The sequence below is a fragment of the Ruditapes philippinarum genome, unplaced genomic scaffold (assembly GCF_026571515.1).
Source record: "Ruditapes philippinarum isolate M1 unplaced genomic scaffold, ASM2657151v2 ctg8148_1_1_1_1, whole genome shotgun sequence".
NCBI classification, from domain to species: Eukaryota; Metazoa; Mollusca; class Bivalvia; order Venerida; family Veneridae; genus Ruditapes; species Ruditapes philippinarum.
In genome coordinates this window covers 40,836-58,528 of record NW_026852237.1, presented here as the reverse complement: position 1 = coordinate 58,528, position 17,693 = coordinate 40,836, and the positions used below count along the sequence as shown (strand labels likewise).

The following is a 17,693-nucleotide window of genomic DNA, read 5'->3' as shown; positions in this document are numbered from 1 at the left end:
TAAGGTTTTTTATCTTTTGGAATGCAATTAACGATTCCATTTTTTGTATTATTGAATGATAACCTTCATTAAATGCACAGTTTATATATCAAATAATAAAATGTCCATTCCAGAATACTTAAACAAAAATGAAGAAAAAAACATCAGATCCAAGACTTTTGTCATTTTTATATTATTTAAGGTATCTCTAATTTCAGTATAAAAGAATCTGAAACCTCAGTACTTTACTTCCGAGTATCAGTATTATTTTCAAGAAAAATTTGTCTTGTATAGTTCTCTCACATTTTACTTTTGTACATAATTGTTTGTAATAAGAGTCTGCCTCCTGTAGAATATCTCTCTCTTTTTTTTTTTTGGTCTCCAATTTTTCTGTAAAAAATTGTATAATTTTCTTGTATAATGAAATTTTTCTAAATTACAAAATTAGTTGGTTGGCATTTTACTGCAATCAGTCCACTTAGCACTTGATCTTACAAAATGGCCTTTCAATTTTTCTTGCCTTAAAGAAGTCAATTCTTCTTGCAGTTTTAATAATGATTCTTTTTCTGTTTCATAAGATCTACCTTCTAAATTTTCAATATGTGTCATTAATACAGTGTGATTAAGACAGTTATATTATTACTTGAGTCCCGTTAGTGCATGGAAAAAGTACAGAGGGGCACATGAACTCGTCATATGACATAGACTGATTCGGGGCGATGAAAAGTCAGAGCTGAAAAAAGGGGAGACTAACTGTAAAAAGGTTTTGCAGATTTTCAAACCAAACACAATTATATTTTTAACAACAGGAAGTTCTACGTATACGACTTCTCCATTAACATCAACAATAGCTGACAGAACATTAACATCTAGTATCAACAATGAATTTATAAATATAACGAAAGGCTTTCAATCAAATGACGAAATGAGTGCATTTGAAAGTAAGTGACATTTTTAATTCATAACCGAATTCGAATTTTGTTCAATGGTTTGTTTTGTAAAAAAAATGAAATTTCTTTGTAATAATATTATAAGGAATCATTAGCTTGTTAGAATTCAAAATTGTCATTTTTATTGAAGATTTTATATGAATACGAAAGTAGATTAATATATACTAAATTTAAGAAAAGAACAAGCATTTACAATTTCCTATTTTAAACATTTTCGATGTCATCTTACTAAAGAAACATTACAGACGTTTAATTCATTTTAAATGCTTTGACATACTCCTCCTTAGGTAAACCTTCTAATAACTAAAAGATAGCCGACTACCTTAGTCTTGTAAAACTCAACCTTTCAACTCGTTTTACAATGTCTGAATAATGCATAGTTAATAACAGATATTTCCAATACAAAATTGTTCAATGGTGGATATATGATCATAATAACGTAAAATAAGAAACTTATATTGGGATCGATACATGTTTCTTAACCTTAAACTCTGAGGTCGTTAATACGTTTTTTAAAGTCCGAAAGTTAATATATAAACGGAAACATAAGTCTTAAATCGTTATATCGTATATCATCATCTTTATCAGAAAATGTGTCTTATACATGTACACTTATTTTCAAAGATCTTGACTAACATCATAATTGAAATATTATTGCATGTTATTACCTATTGAAAATAACATTATTATAAAATATATTTCAATCGTGTCTGTATGAATATTAGGACTTAATTACCAATATAAAGTAAGAATACCAGGACTTTATTACCAATCTAAATTGCGAGAATAATTTTAACAAATTAAAGAGAACATAAATAAATGGATAGCAAGGTATTTACAACAATTGTCAATATATCCATAACTAACAATCACAGTATCTGTACTTTTGAGTCGACCAGAAAGAATGATGAAAACAATTACAAAAAACTATTTTGAATACATGGCACTCAAAAGGAGACAAAGTTAAAAGGGATATACTTATTCAATTCTTTAAATATAGAGTTTTAAATATGATAGACCTGCCAATTTTCATTTACTCGATTAAATCAAGCTAGATCAAAAGGTATTTGATGAAAATAACCATGGATTGTGGATAGAAATAATAAAGGAAAAAAATTCAAAGAATTAGTGGAATCGATTTATTTAAAAGTAATATAAAGCAAATGATAAACAGAAATTTAAAATCGAAAATATTTTCTTAACATAAATACATGTACTACTATTCTAACATGAAGTAAAATAGTTTTTAATAAAATCCACAAAATCTATAAGACCAAATAATTTGACAGAATTCACATAGAAATATAATGGCACTTAATATTTTTCCATTGATGAAAATGGAAAATATTAATAAAGTAAAGGATATTTTTAACATTGAAAAAAACCAGTTTGAAACCTTTGATTAGCCGAAACTTAATTTAATCATTCAAACAGAAACATTTAACTTTAATTTATGAATTAAATTCATTAATACCCAAAGAATGGAAACGTAAACTACAATGAATTAGTCAAACTTTGAACGCATACAGAAATAAGCACTGTTGATATCATAGAAAAAACAAACACATCAATAAACATAAAAAAGTTAAAACAGATTCAAAAGCAAATGAGACCGTGTAAAATAAAAAGATAGCAAATAAAATGGGAAGAACGATTTCTACAAAAAAAGAATTTCAATGGAAAATATTTACGAAAATTATTTTTTGTATACTATAAAGATAATAGTTTAAAAACTTTCGGTATAATTTTAACAAAGGAACACTGCCTCAAACAAGTTCCTCCTTCCATGTAAATCAACTGAATTTAGTGTCTGTGATGTTTGCTGTATCGATATTTACAGTATAAAGTATCTGTTTATGGACTGCCAAATGGTACAAATATTTTGGAATAATCTATTCATATGGCTTGTTGAAAAAGCAATACATGTAACGTATGACAAGTTTACATCTTTCTTTCATGCTTAAGATAAGAAAACATATATGTTCCTCTTCTTTAAATGTTACATTTTGTTAATAGATTAAATAAACCAACTCCAGAATTAGTGCTCTTTTCTCTAGAAGGAAACATATTAAAACTTTAAAGCTGAGTTGCATTACAGAATTACGATACATTAAAAGACTTTGAAAATTTCTGAATAAATCTAATCGAATTGTTTGATATATAAACACAAAACATGCAGAAACAAAATGCTAACAAAGCAGTTTAAATTGATCACCCTCTTTGCCCTTTTTATTGTGTAATTATATAAATGAATGAGCCTCTAAACTTTATAAAAAGTCTTATATCTTCTAAAATACCTGGCTTTAACATCATAAAAACATTTACTTTTAATTATCTACGTATCAATGCTATTGTTATCATGTCTGTAACCTTAACTTGAAATAAACGGCCCCTAAACATGGTTCAAAAAAGGAATAGCAGGCTTTGATAAAACCATTAGACCTATATGTCTTTTGGCTGACTACATGTCTTTTTGACGGAATCGTGACGTCAACGGTAATAAACCAATCAGATATGCGCTTTTTTGAACAGTTTTGACATTAAATCATAATACATTTTGACATGGCTTGTGCCATGTGATCATTCAAGTTTTACCATTTGTTATCTTGCAGGTTCCAATGTCAGTATCTTTGTCAGTGTTTCAGTTGTGATTTTTCTCTTAGTGGCAGCCATTGTTATTGTCATAATAATGTTGAAACGACGGTAAATAACTCTGTTTTTTTCTGTTGCTAGTTTACCTTTGCTTTTGATCACATATAATATGTCAGATTATTTGTGATAATTTGTTTTAAGAATACTTTTACAGGTTAAGATGTATAAATAAGTTTTATTAATGTGACGCTTAGTAAAGATTGCTTTTGTTTGTTTATAATCATCAACATATTTTTTTCGGTTGAAAATACGGATTGTCATAAGAACATAAATGTTATTTCGATTCTATTTTTCAGAGGCAAAATTCCAAACACGTGTTTTAAAAGTTCTTCTCAGAATGATTCATTAAAAGAAACTTCCGGTAAGAATCAAGCTGAAAACAATCTGTATAATCAATCTCTAGGAGCTGAAAATGAACAGATAAACGATTTTAAAGGAAACAATAACGTAATCCTTCATCAAGATATTGACGTAGACAATAGTAATTATGCAAATAATTACTTCATTCTTGAACCCGGCTCCAGAGAATCTCATGCCGATGGTGATATTTCAAATTCCAGGAGAGATGGAAGAGGTATTAACGACGATTATAATATGATACAATTCAATAAAAAGTTTGGTACCCAATTTGATAACGTTTATGACACCACCGAGAATGCAGCTATAAAAATAAAAGCATTACTGAATACTGAATGTGTAAAAGAATTATCTGAAACATTAAGCGGAACTGACAACTATAATCACATAACCAGAAACCTTATGAACAATGATAAAACAGACAATATCTATGGTGTACCTGACAAGCAAGAAAACGATTACGATGATGTTAGAAGGGATTATAAAAATAATCTGCGTGTTGAGGTTGACACATACAATCATTTGAACGGTACCTGAGAGAAAGGCAGAAAGGCGTTGTTTTGAAACTCATAAAACTGTTTCCGTTAGTAATTATCAACTAAATCAGTTACCTGTTTCAAGCTCAGGTTAACAAAACAAATCCTTTTCAAAATTAGTAATATTTATTTCATGAAATTAAATGACTTCAATTGATTAGTGAAATTGATTATTGAACGATTTTGAGAATTTTTCTGCTTTTTTAAAAATAAAATTGCATGCAGGGACACAACTGAGATCCTCCTCCACTAGGAAAACTAAATCTTTAATGTACACGTGTCAGTGTGACTTAATCCTTCGGGATCATTGATGCCAGCACGAATTGAGTACCGCTCAAAACGGTGCACTTATTCATTATCACTCATGTACAGGCTCAAGCAAACCGAGTCTGCAGTTCTCTTGTAATTTTGTTGTGATTAATGCTTCCGAGGGATCACTTTGTTTCCAGAATTTTAAACAAATAAAAATAAGATATTAACCTATAAAAATTGTTTGAATAAAATTATACTACACTGCAATAATTCATATCAATTTTACAAAACATAGAATGTATTCAATGTAAAGCATTTCAATTGATTCAATGTATATTATCCTCATTCCGGTATTTTGAAATTTAATTTAATAAATATGTAGTAATTGCTACTCACGTTTCGCAAAGTTGTCTTCACAGTATGTAGAATATCTAGTAAAAGTCTTGGAAGAAAATCGATAAAGGTGATATATAAGTAATATTTTATAGCCTTTTTAGTTCACATGAACCTTGTATGATGTTCAAAACGTTAAAGTCTAAGTCTAACGTGACATAATATTTACGCTGTAAAATTTGCTCTGAGTTGATTACAAAGTTTACACAAAGTGTTGTTGTTTTATAGACATTTTTATGTAAGTGAATTAATTTGTATTTAAAAACAATCTCCTACTATACGTGCGTGTTAATACTCTGTATATTCAGATTTTAGCAGGTAATGGCCCAAATACGGCAACTTCATGAATGGTCGTGAATTTTAGTAACTCATAATCTGCAGCATTAGCGCCGACTAAGTAAATTTCAGCCTTTATATGTCATAAAGGGATGAACATTATTATCTCGATGCTAGCAAATGATTATCCACTAACTGAAGTTACAGCTGTAATATGCATATGGCGTTATGTCTTGAAAAGGGAGTGAATTATGCGCTGCTAAACTTAAGATACATATGGTATTGTATTCATGTAACTGACAGACACAACAGATCAAGCACACATGCATGAATATAGAAAAATGAATTTCTTCATGTTAATTGCTCTATTTATAGTGCAATTTGGTCGTACTGAATCATTGCATTTTGTATTGTAACTGCGTGTTGCTAAAAAGCTTTTTCGATGCACATACCGCATTAATAATTTTTCTATCTTGAGAAAATATTAGAAATGATAGTTTAACGTCTCAATTCCGACTAAAATGACACACAGAATAGAGGAATTGATAAAAGATTAACCTTGATTTTCTGTCATAATGTTAGCCACTTTCATGGTATTTCTGCCATCGACGGCAGCATTTAAAATAAGTATCTGCCTATAACGGCAGCATTTTTTTCTTCGACCGGACCAGATTGAACGTCTGTAAAACTTTCAAGAAAAGGCTCACGGGGTAGATGTTTGGCTTGCGTGACCCCAATGCATAAACGTCTATATTAATAACACGAAATCCTGTCATTTAGTTAAAACTTGAGATATTTTGAACAAAAAAAAAAGTTTTTTTTTAAGCGGTCACTTTTAACCTGCTCAAAAAAGTCTTAAACAGGAAAAACGAGTCCAAAATTACCTAATAGTATCTCAAGTCAATGGACAATAGTTTCATAGCAATGAAATGGGCCGTATTTGTGTAATATAATAACACCAACCAAATTTATAACCTACCTGTACCGAGCGGTAAATTTCAGCTATCTGCTATCACTGCAGTGATCTGTCATCACTGGCTCCGGTAATACGGTGTAAGATATGTACGTTTTAGCTATCGGCTATCGCCTCGGTCAATATTAAATTTTCAGTACATATTACATCAAATTTACCAGCTTAATAGTCCAAATTTGAATTTTAAACTTCTATCCGACTATATTTGATAATACCCGACGGCCTAACTGTCATTAACAGAATTCAAATCATTATGATTTAATAATTAAATACAGACAAACTTGAACTTACCATGACACTAGTAAAGGGACTCCACATCTATTTATTAGTTTTCTTGACATGAAGTGACAGGGGACATTTCTTCGGGATTAATTGTTCCATTTGACGTAGGTCTTAACCAATTAATTATGAGCAAGATTGCAGGTAATTATGTATAAATATACAAAAGCTGTCATAAAACTGTAAATAAAGGAACTTTCTACCGGGATAGGACGTTTTCTGACATTCTATGATTAATTATTAAAACGAGATGTTGAATGCTAGGAAGAAAGGAACTTAAATAATCTATATTTAAATACCCAAATACTTACAGGAGTTTCCATAAAACTAAAGACTTTGTAGCTGAAGGTTATCGGCGATGAGCTGGAGCAAATATTTATTAAAAAGTCTGTAACTTCAGACAAAATTTGAATAGAAATCATTAGAAAAAGAAGTAATTTTACAAAAATATTGATTTTAAACAAATCAGGTCCATTTGGACCAACATAAAGACAAGAAATACGTGCATTTAGTTACTGACATGAATAATTTGCTTTCGAAGGATCTTCCTTTTTCCCAGATTTCAAAAAAGATCCTCAAAAAGATTTGAAAAAACGGTTATTTCGCCATATTGTTACAATGACTTCTTTTTGACAATCTATCTATAATCAAGATAATGACAGTTGACTGTATTCACTTTCCATATTATTTGTTCCCCGTTCGATATTTTCAAGGCCACAATATGTATGCGGATCAGTGATCTCCCTAGATGGCGCGTCGACATTTTGGTATAAAGAACCACTTATTTGGCAAGGCAAAGCGATCTCTTTTGAATTGTTCCTTCCTATTTGAACAAGTTCATTAATCCCCTGATGGATGGTACGACTCTGCGTTTGGTCTGTTGTCTTGCAGCATCGAATAAAGAGTTTCTTTCTATAAACAAAAGTATATACGCTTTAAACATTTCATGAACCTTTTACATACAGATATAGATATTTCATGAAACACATCGTCTATAAATAAAAGAAGTGAACTGCACAACAGCACGTCAGAACAAAATAGCATTTAAATTCATTTAAAATAGGATAATTATTATTGATTAATAAATACTTATATAGGAGTTTTCGTGTCTGTATCGTTTGAACCGGTGGAAGGACATTGGAATTAATTGGCAGAAATGCTAACCATAATGAGACAATGTATAGAGCGCAGGTCAAGGTCACACTTAGTCATTTTGTATCATTTTCAAAATTTTCTGTACGATCTGTTTCTTTTAAACCGATAGTAGGAAATCAAATCTTTTTTGTTAGAAATATTTATAGTACTTAAATAATGTTCAGAGCGCAGTTTTAGATTTATTTTGGTCAAGGTCACACTGACTAATTCAAAATCCTTATATAAGTGTTTATACGAGGGGTGTTTTGCAAGTTAAAGGACTTTTGCTGTAGTTTGATAAATAAAAGGAATTGAAAAACAAGAAAAACACCATAAAATATTTAATTCTATTACAGCAAGCTGTAAAGATTACAATGAAATACATTAAACAATAAGTTAATTACAGATAAAACAAAACATACACCGAAGCATACCCGGAGCGCCCTAACGTCACGTCAGTGCTAAATATGTTAACGTCAAATTTCCCCGATCGTCATATCGACTCACTTTTTGACGTAATCTCAATCTAAAGCGATACATTATCTATGCCTCTTGACCCATTTGTCGTACGTGTCCTCGTACCAAATGTTGTCGAATGACGAAACTATTCTCTGGGTTTCAATTTGTAATTCCAACCCAGAAACAAAGCGTCGACCACGCAGTTGTGCTTTGATTTCCGGAAAAACTCGGAAATCTATCGGCGCGAGGTCCGGGCAATAGGGAGGATGCTCGAGAGTCTCGAATCCAAGGAGGCTGATTTGCAACTGCGTTGACTGTGAACGTGGCCGGGGGCGTTGTCCTGGAGAAGAAAGATCTGGTCGAGGTCGATCCCGGGGCGCTTCTTCCGTATAGCCTGGACGAGATCCTGCCTTAGAACCTGAAATCATAAAATGATTAAGTTTTCTATGAATAGCGTATCAAAAAATAATTCAATATATTTTTTCTCATTTATTTGATAAGTTTTATCTTATATATAAACTAAAACAAGATATGTTTGTAAAACATGTATGCCCCCTGTCGGCAGCCAATTAGTCATGTGATCAGGTTATTATGCATGACTTCTGATCCAGTGAACAAACAATTAATAAGGGTTATCTAGTATCTACTGGTCATGACTCGTCACAAGGTAATAATTATTGTGACCCTATAGGTTGTGTGCAGCAATTTAAGTTATTACAAATCTTACCAAATAATATATGCATGAATTTTATGAATCATGTAGGCCTCATTAATGACAGCCAAGTTGTTATTTTACATAAGACCTTCAAATGTGTATACCAAAAGCATTCTTAGTTTAACATAAAAATATCAACCAAGGCAACTTGAGTTGTTGAGTTATTGGTCAGAAACCGTCATTAAGTACAAGTTTAATATGACATTGACCCCTTGACCCCAAAATCAATAGGGGTCATCTACTGGTCATGACCAATCATCATACAAAGATTGAAGTTCCTACGCCTAAGCGTTCTTTAGTTATTGATCGGAAACTGTTTTTACCTACAAGGTCAATGTGACCTTGACCTTTGGACCCCTTGACCCCAAAATCAATAGGGGTCATCTGCTCGCAATGACCACTCATCATACCAAGTATGAAGTTTCTAGGCCTAAGGGTTCTTTAGTTATTGATTGGAAACCGTTTTTACCTACAAGGTCAATGTGACGTTGACCTTTGACCCCTTATCATACCAAGTTTGAAGTTTCTAGGCCTAAGCGTTTTCTAGTTATTGATCGGACCTACAAGGTCAATGTGACCTTGAATTTTGACCCCTTGATCCCAAATCAATAGGAGTCATCTGCTGGTCATGACCAATCAGCATGCCAAGTTTGAAGTTCCTAGGCCGAAGCGTTCTTTAGTTATTGATCAGAAACCGATTTTACTTACAAGGTCAATGTGACCTTGACCTTTGACCCCTTGACCCAAAACTCAATAGGGGTCATCTGCTGGTCACGACCAATCATCATACAAAGTTTGAAGTTCTTAGGCCTAAGCGTTTTTAGTCAATTGATCGGAAACCGTTTTTAACTACAAGATCAATGTGACCTTGACCTTTGACCCCTTGACCCCAAAATCAATAGGGGTCATCTGCTGGTCATGACCAATCACCATACCAAGTTTGAAGTTCCTAGGCCTAAGGATTCTTAAGTTATTGATCGGAAACCGTTTTTTCCTACAAGGTCAATGTGACCTTGACCTTTGACCCCTGGACACAAAATCAATAGGAGTCATCTGCTGGCCATGACCAATCAACATGCCAAGTTTGAAGTTCCTAGGCCGAAGCGTTCTTTAGTTATTGATCAGAAACCGTTTTTACTCACAAGGTCAATGTGACCTTGACCTTTGACCCCTTGACCCAAAACTCAATAGGGGTCATCTGCTGGTCACGACCAATCATCATACAAAGTTTGAAGTTCCTACGCCTAAGCGTTCTTTAGTTAATTGATCGGAAACCGTTTTTACCTACAAGATCAATGTGACCTTGACCTTTGACTCCTTGACCCCAAAATCAATAGGGGTCATGTGCTGGTCATGACCAATCACCATACCAAGTTTGAAGTTTCTAGACTTAAGGATGCTTAAGTTATTGATCGGAAACCGTTTTTACCTACAAGGTCAATGTGACCTTGACCTTAGACCCCTTGACCCCAAAATCAATAGGGGTCATCTACTGATCATGACCAATGACCATACCAAGTTTGAAGTTCCTAGGCCTAAGGGTTCTTTAGTTATCACTCGGAAACCATTTGGTCTACGGACCGACGGACCGACAAGTGCAATGCAATATACCCCCTCTTTTTCGAAGTGGGGGCATAATAAATTATCATTTATGAGTGTCTATAATAACCTTTGAGTAATAGTTGGCGGTCTCAGTCTGTCCTTACGGGATACGGTGCTGTAATAGCATTCCCCGCCTGTCCATGAAAAACACGAACATGTGTTTTCCGCCGCTTTTCTGAACCCACGCTTTCTTTGGAGGAGGACTTCCCGGAGTGTTCCAGACAGATGATTCCTGTTTCGACTCGGGATCATAGTCGACAACGAAGTTTCGTCCGTAGTGATGATGCGATCTAAAAATGACAAACCCTCTCTTTCGACGCGTCGCACGAATTCTCGGGAACAGTGTAATCTGCGCTCCCACTCGACATATTGTCTTCTTTTAGGCAATCGTGGACGTTTGACAAAGATACACCAAGTTAACTTGACATTTCTCGCACAAGCACAGTGCGTCGTCGATCTTCCTTTATCAGTTGCTGAACCTTGTCTTTTACTCCAGTTTTCGCCACCGATGGTCGACCGCATCGCTTGTCATCCTCTATTGACTCTTCCGTTTCGGAACATGCCGTGCCATCTAAATACTAGCGATCTACATCATTTCTTTGTTGTACTAGATGCTTGAATCACTTCATACGTCTCCATTGGTGTCTTTTCTATTCCTACACAAAACTTGATGATTGCCCTGACTTCAACGTCGCCTATTGACGTCATTTTTCGTTTGATTTGTGTAAGCACCAGTGATGTTAAAACCGTTGTTTTTCAAACAATTGTAACGATTTACGAGTAGAATTTTCAGGAAATGACGTTTACGTTGTATTCAACGCTCGTGTTTTTTCGTGACGTTATCCATTGTAATTTATGAAAATTATTATCAATTGAATATATCGGTACCATTTACTTAAATACGATAAAATCGGAGTGCTCCGGGTATGCTTTATGCGGTTCATATAAAAACAATTCGAGAGGTATTTGTCTACACTTGTTAGTGAGTGTTATACTACATATTGAGCACATATTTAAATTACATTTTGTGAAATATTGATAAAAACGTACCATTAAGGAAAAGATACAGCAAAAGTCCTTAAACTTCCCGAACACCCCTCGTTTAGCAAATGTACAATTACAATGTATGAATTTATTAATATGTTTCCTCTCAATATATATATAAATTTGTATGCTACCTCCACTTATTTTTCAAAATCTATTAATTCTTAATGTTTTTCTTTTATCAAACTAAATATTTTTAGATTTTTTATAGATTATAATAATTCAGGAGGTGCAGGTCTATATGATTTAATTATTTTGAAATAAGTGATTGAAACTGATGTTACTTGAAATATGTAAATTAACTAATTAACAACGAGTTGTAAATGATGCATATGAAATATCCTTTTTTAAAGCTCAAGCTATCTAAAATTTGGACATGAACATGTCTGGAGTACTAGCAGCTGTTAGGTTAAAATGCTACCTCTGTTTTGCCATATTGTGGAATGTCTTTCTCTTATGGTAAGACTTAATTTATGGGTTAAAGGGCTGATATAAAGTTCCTGTACCTGATTTTTATACATTAAAACAAAATATATATTCAAAGGAAGAAATACCAAAATAAAAAGTTGCGAAAAAGCTTAGGCCATTACTACCCCTGCATTCTTGAGTGGCTGAATTCTAAAAGCTTTAAATAAATAAATGTAATAAGTACACATTTTCATATTCCAATTATATTTATGTTAACGTTTACCTGTTTTGCGTAAAACATGCCTTGTTGACATCTACAAAATTTATATAAATCCTGTGATTATATTGGTCCTGTACCAGGATTCATTTAGATAGAAAAACTATTTTACAAGTATGTATTCTTATTTAAACTGACAATGCCCAGATCTCAATTTTTTGGAATGTGTCATTACATGGAAGAACCCTCCAATTGTTTCAAAAATCATTTAAAAGTTTCCTTTGCCCAGGGGGTTGTAGGTCTTGTATAATTTACATGTACGCAGATTTAAAATTAATAATATACATGTCTTAAAATACTTTTCTTCCAACCTACAACGTGCAGAACATAGATTTTAAGACTGCATCATCACTTTGTAAAAGTAGAATTATCAGTTTGTTCAAATAATGATGATAAGATAGATGTTTGTGTGAGTATTTATGTTATAAACATAAAGGGAGGTAATAAATATATTGAAAAAATATTTTATTTTATTTCAGTATGTTAAAGAATTGTCTTCTCTGTTATATATATTGGTTAAAATTTAGATAATGTAGTCATAATATGGTGAACTTACATAAAAAAGAATATCATAGTTTGTTTCATATATTTGGGTAACTACTTGTAGAATAATGCAATGTTTGAGTTCAAATGTGCTTGAACATTTCACGAATACCGGTAGGCCTGAGTGCTTAATGCAAATATTTAAACGTAAGACCATGCAATATAAATCAAAAATTCAAGAAACCTATATTTCCATTCTTACATGCTAGTAATAAAAAAAAGAACAGATAAATGTAAGCTTTAGAGAATTGAAGGCCTAAGTAATTATCTAGGCGACGTTTAGTTTATTGACGTCATATCTAACGACATATGACGTGTACATATTCCTTTCAAGCGTGTAATATACGAGAGAGAGTCAATATATAATGCAATATGGTCAATTAATTGGCCAAAAAGCAAATATATGGTTTTTTTTATTTCAACCTTTAGAAATGATCTTTCCTACAGAATTACAAAATATGTTTAAGACATTTTATCCAATCTTTAAATGCTTCAACATAGTCCTCCGCACCTTTAAATAACTGACAAAATGGCCGAACCAACTGTATTACCACTATTTTAGTGATGACTTGTAAAATGTTTGCTCAAACAAGGATAGGGGAAGAAGTCACAGTGTGCTAAGTCTGGAGAATACGGTGGATGTTTGAGGACAGTCACCTGTTTTTCTCGGAAAAATATCTATTACAGTAGCACCTTTGTGTGTAGGACATTTGTCATGCAGAAAAGATAGGCCTCTCACTAATATTTAGAGGTCACATAAAGGCCTCTAGAAACTGGAATTTTGGACAATTATAGTTCATGGGTATGAAATCAAATAACGTAATTTTCTTGCCCTTTTTCAATCGCTTGCTTAGATCTTATTGTTACGCTTGTGAACTGGCGTAAGTCAGTGACATCAGCCTTCATCGCCAGTCACAATGTTAAATAAAAAGGCGACTATCATATTTAGGAAAAAACTTAAGAGCACATTAAACTCGCTCCTTCGTCTAGCCAGATGTTAGCAAATAGGTTATCAATCTGGAAATTATTCGCCTACCTTACAAGTGATTCTATGCAATCGTATGAGTTGACCGTTTTGATATGCATGTTATATGAGCTACTTGGGTAAGTGAAAGTGCGGCATCTTTGTCAATAAAAAGCTTGACTTTATGAATGTTAATGAGAGTAACAACGGATTTTTTTCTACAAGACTTACACTCAAGTACTTTAACTGACTCGTACTAATTTTAATATGTGTATCTACCTCGAAACATCTGCATAAGATATTTCATTGTTGCCATTTATCTTACAAATATCAATATAAACGTGTTCAGCATATTTTCGTAGATTTGTTTGACCTTTTATGTAAGCCCGTTTTTCAGGACTTTTAACTGAGCGTTTACCAGCCGTTTTATTTGAAGTTACTTGTGTAAGGTATTTTTATTGTGAATAAAACTCTTAATCGGTTGACTAGATACGTGATATACGTGTCACACATTTTGAAAGCAGCTGGTTTAAAGTTCATAGTTTACACAAAAACAAGAATCACGAGCTAATTAGAAAATAGAGTTTGTATTGCATAACATATTGACACATCCTCGTATGGTATGCACCATGTCTGTTTGATAGCGGGAAAATGCATTGTGTAAGAATCTGTAATATTGTTACGAAAGAAGTTCTCTATAAAAAGAAGGGGGATATTTTGTTGTTGCCAAATTCAATTTACATCATTCAAAATTTGAGTAATTATAAATGTTGATTTTACCGTTTTTTTAAAGTTATTATTGTAACAATAACTACCACAATGATTACAGCAACAACTGAAATGCTGACAGAGACACTAACGTCAGAACCTGTAAACAAATATATATGAAATAACTATGTACACCTCATGACGAAGGCAAATATAAACATTGTACGTACTCATAGTTCTCATTAGGCAAACATGTCATTTAATTCAGATACATATATCATATATAATTTTGTCCTCCGCCTTTTCAAACAAAAAAGGGGATAATAGAAAGAAATAGGCTCCATCCGTCTGTCCGTCCGTCACACTTTCGTGTCCGGTCCATACAAAGGAATTTGAAATAACTTGGCACAAATGTTTGTTATAATAAGACGATGTGTCATGTATAACAACCAGACCCCTACCTTCAGGGTCAATGTCGCACTTGCTCAATCAAGGTCAACATTGTCTCTTTGAGAGTATATGTCGTGTCCGGTCCATAACTTTCTTATCTTTGAAGGGATTTTGTAAATACTTTTACACAATTGTTCACAATAATGAGACAATGTGTCATGCGCAAAAACTAGTCACCTACCTCAAAGGTCAAGGTCACACTTAAAGGTCAAAGATTAACATAGTCTGTTATAGGATATATTTTGTGTTCGATCTAGAACTTCTTCATAGTTCGAAGGATTTTAAAATAACTTGGCAAGTCACAATAATAAGATGATATGTCAAGTACAACACCTGCATCCCTACCTTCAAGGTCAAGGTCGCACTTAGAGCTCAAATGTTAACAGAGTCTGTTATATGATATATTTTGTGTCCCGCCCATAACTCCTTCATAGATCAAGGGACTTTGAAAATACTTGGCACAAATAGTAACAATGGTAAGATGATATGTCATGCGTAACACCCGTGTCCCTACCTCCAAGGTCAAGGTAACACTTAGAGGTCAAATATTTACATGGTCTGTAATAGGGTTTATTTTGTGTCCAGCCCATAACTTTTTCTTATATCAAGGGATATAAAAAATACTCCACAAATAATCACAATAATAAGACGATATGTCAGGCGCAAAACATGGGTTCCTACGTCAAAAGTCACACTTAAAGGTCAAAGATTAACATAGTCTGTTATAGAGTATATTTTGTGTCCGGTCTATAACTTCTTCGTAGTTCAAAGGATTTTGAAAATACTTGGCACAAATAGTTTCAATGATAAGACGATATGTCATGTTTAACACCTGCATCTCTACCTCGAAGGTCAAGGTCAAAGCTTAACATTATAGATTTTTGAATTCCGTGTTTCTTTTCATTTCTTTAATAAATTAATTGTTGCATTTGCAGATCTAGCCTTGATTTTAAATTTTGACTGAAAGTCTTGAGATCCATACCAAAATCTTTTGAAATAGCACAATTTTATGCTTCATATAAAACTTCCCTGAGGCGGGAGACGTTGATATCTCTTGACAAATTCTTGTATATATTGATTCGTGTACATTATGTAAAAGCCCATAATGCACCAGAAATGCTTTTTTTTATTTCAAAAGCTGTTTTTCTTTTTCTTTTACATTCAGCGCTTTTTTTCTTCAGATAATAAAAAAGTAACATGCTCATAAACTTTTATTTAAAGGTTATAAAATTAATGTTTGCCCTTTCTAAAAAAACTTATTATCTATTCGTTCCTATAGCTATGTAAAGTTAAAAAAGATAGAGCTGTATGCTATCAATATAAGCTGTTTATATAATGAATATAATTATCCTATGTTTAGTTTACAGTTTCTTACACTTACACTCGGCAATCTGATTTATACTCTGGGGCTATGTCCCCTCTTACAAATTAGATAACCTCGTGTTTCGCTTCTTTTTCTATTATATGTACCGTTAAACAACAAAGGTATTCGATAGCACTGTACATATTTTATCAAAGTTCACTTACTTTCTGATATACTTGTCACAGATATTGACTGCATGGGTTCTGAACTATTCGTGATACCATCGTTCACTGAAGGTATGGAGGATGTGGTAATAGATGAAGATTTTATTGGTAATGATGAAGTATGTCTTGGTGTGGTGCCATTATCTGCGTTTGATAGTAGAAACGAATAATCACTGTAGTCATTTTCATCGTTCAAATTATATATGACTTTTAACGGTAAATTCATTAGTATAATACTGAAAATTTCGGAACTATCGTTCACAATATATTACAAAACACATTATGTTTACGTAATCTACCATTATTGACAAAAATAAGGATTTAAATTGACATGAAGAAACGTATTCCTAATGTTCATGACTCCTTTAAAAGAAAAAGTCAAATGCTAAGGAGCAGAAGGAGACAAGTCGATTGATAAATAAATATTTCAATATAATTTTTATGCAGAATTTAAGAGTTCATTTTCAGGCTATATTTCCAATTATTCACGTTAAATGATAGTTACATATTTTGTGAATATTACCTAGTGGTTTTCGTGTTGTTTTGGTCGTTGATGTCGGTGTGGTTGTTGTCCGTATTTGTTCACTGGTGAGATTTAATCCTGTCTCTGAATCTGAAATTATTTGACAAAACAATGAGAACGAAAACTGGTTAGTCATTATATTAGGTGAATCACCTATATGGTAATGTATAGATAATAGCTTATACATCTTTAAATGTATACTTACTTCAGAAATTGTGTCACCAAAACATTTCCCAAATGACTCATAATGGCCAGGTTATGACAGATTTTATGATAATTATAATGACAGTTTTTTTGCTGCTGTTTTTTTTTATTATTTATTTATCAAAATATTTAAAAAGTTTAAGAAGGATATCTGGTTTGTTGTCGTGTTGTTGATGTGGTTGCGAAACTGAAAATCAAGCTTAGTTTTTCTGGCAAAGACATAAATGTCCATCACCAATTAATCGTGACGTATTTATAATACAGATGAACAATTATTAAGTAAACATGCAGGTATGATTAAAAATGTTAAAGATAAAGGCTAATGTAAACTAATGTGATATAGTGTCTTGTCTATAATACCATTGATTTGATTGTTAGTCATAAATTATTTGTACGGTATTACTCAATTGTAATTTTGCAGCATTGTTATTATTCCATCTTATTGTGTTAACAATTATTGACGTCTTTTGTCCGTAAATATTATAATA

General features: G+C 32.6%; 2 protein-coding genes across 3 annotated transcripts in view; one reads left to right on the top strand and one right to left on the bottom strand.

Annotated features, from left to right (window-relative positions):
• The first annotated feature begins 354 nt into the window (after positions 1-354).
• LOC132753558 (uncharacterized) lies at positions 355-5,183 on the top strand. Its single transcript, XM_060744040.1, has 3 exons — positions 355-920; positions 3,542-3,632; positions 3,878-5,183. The coding sequence occupies exons 1-3, from the start codon at positions 905-907 to the stop codon at positions 4,473-4,475; spliced, it is 705 nt and encodes a 234-aa protein (XP_060600023.1). The 5' UTR covers positions 355-904; the 3' UTR covers positions 4,476-5,183.
• Positions 5,184-6,990: 1,807 nt separating this feature from the next.
• Positions 6,991-17,693, bottom strand: part of LOC132753564 (uncharacterized) — a 31,497-nt gene continuing 20,794 nt past the window's right edge. The window contains exons 8-11 of one of the 2 annotated variants that reach the window (XM_060744053.1): positions 17,002-17,091; positions 16,479-16,622; positions 14,574-14,661; positions 6,991-7,559 (exon numbers count right to left, since the gene is read on the bottom strand). In XM_060744053.1, the coding sequence (XP_060600036.1) occupies positions 7,295-7,559; positions 14,574-14,661; positions 16,479-16,622; positions 17,002-17,091 (587 nt within the window). In that variant the 3' untranslated portion in view covers positions 6,991-7,294. The remainder of the gene's footprint in view (positions 7,560-14,573; positions 14,662-16,478; positions 16,623-17,001; positions 17,092-17,693) is intronic. The other variant, XM_060744061.1, reaches the window with a different exon arrangement.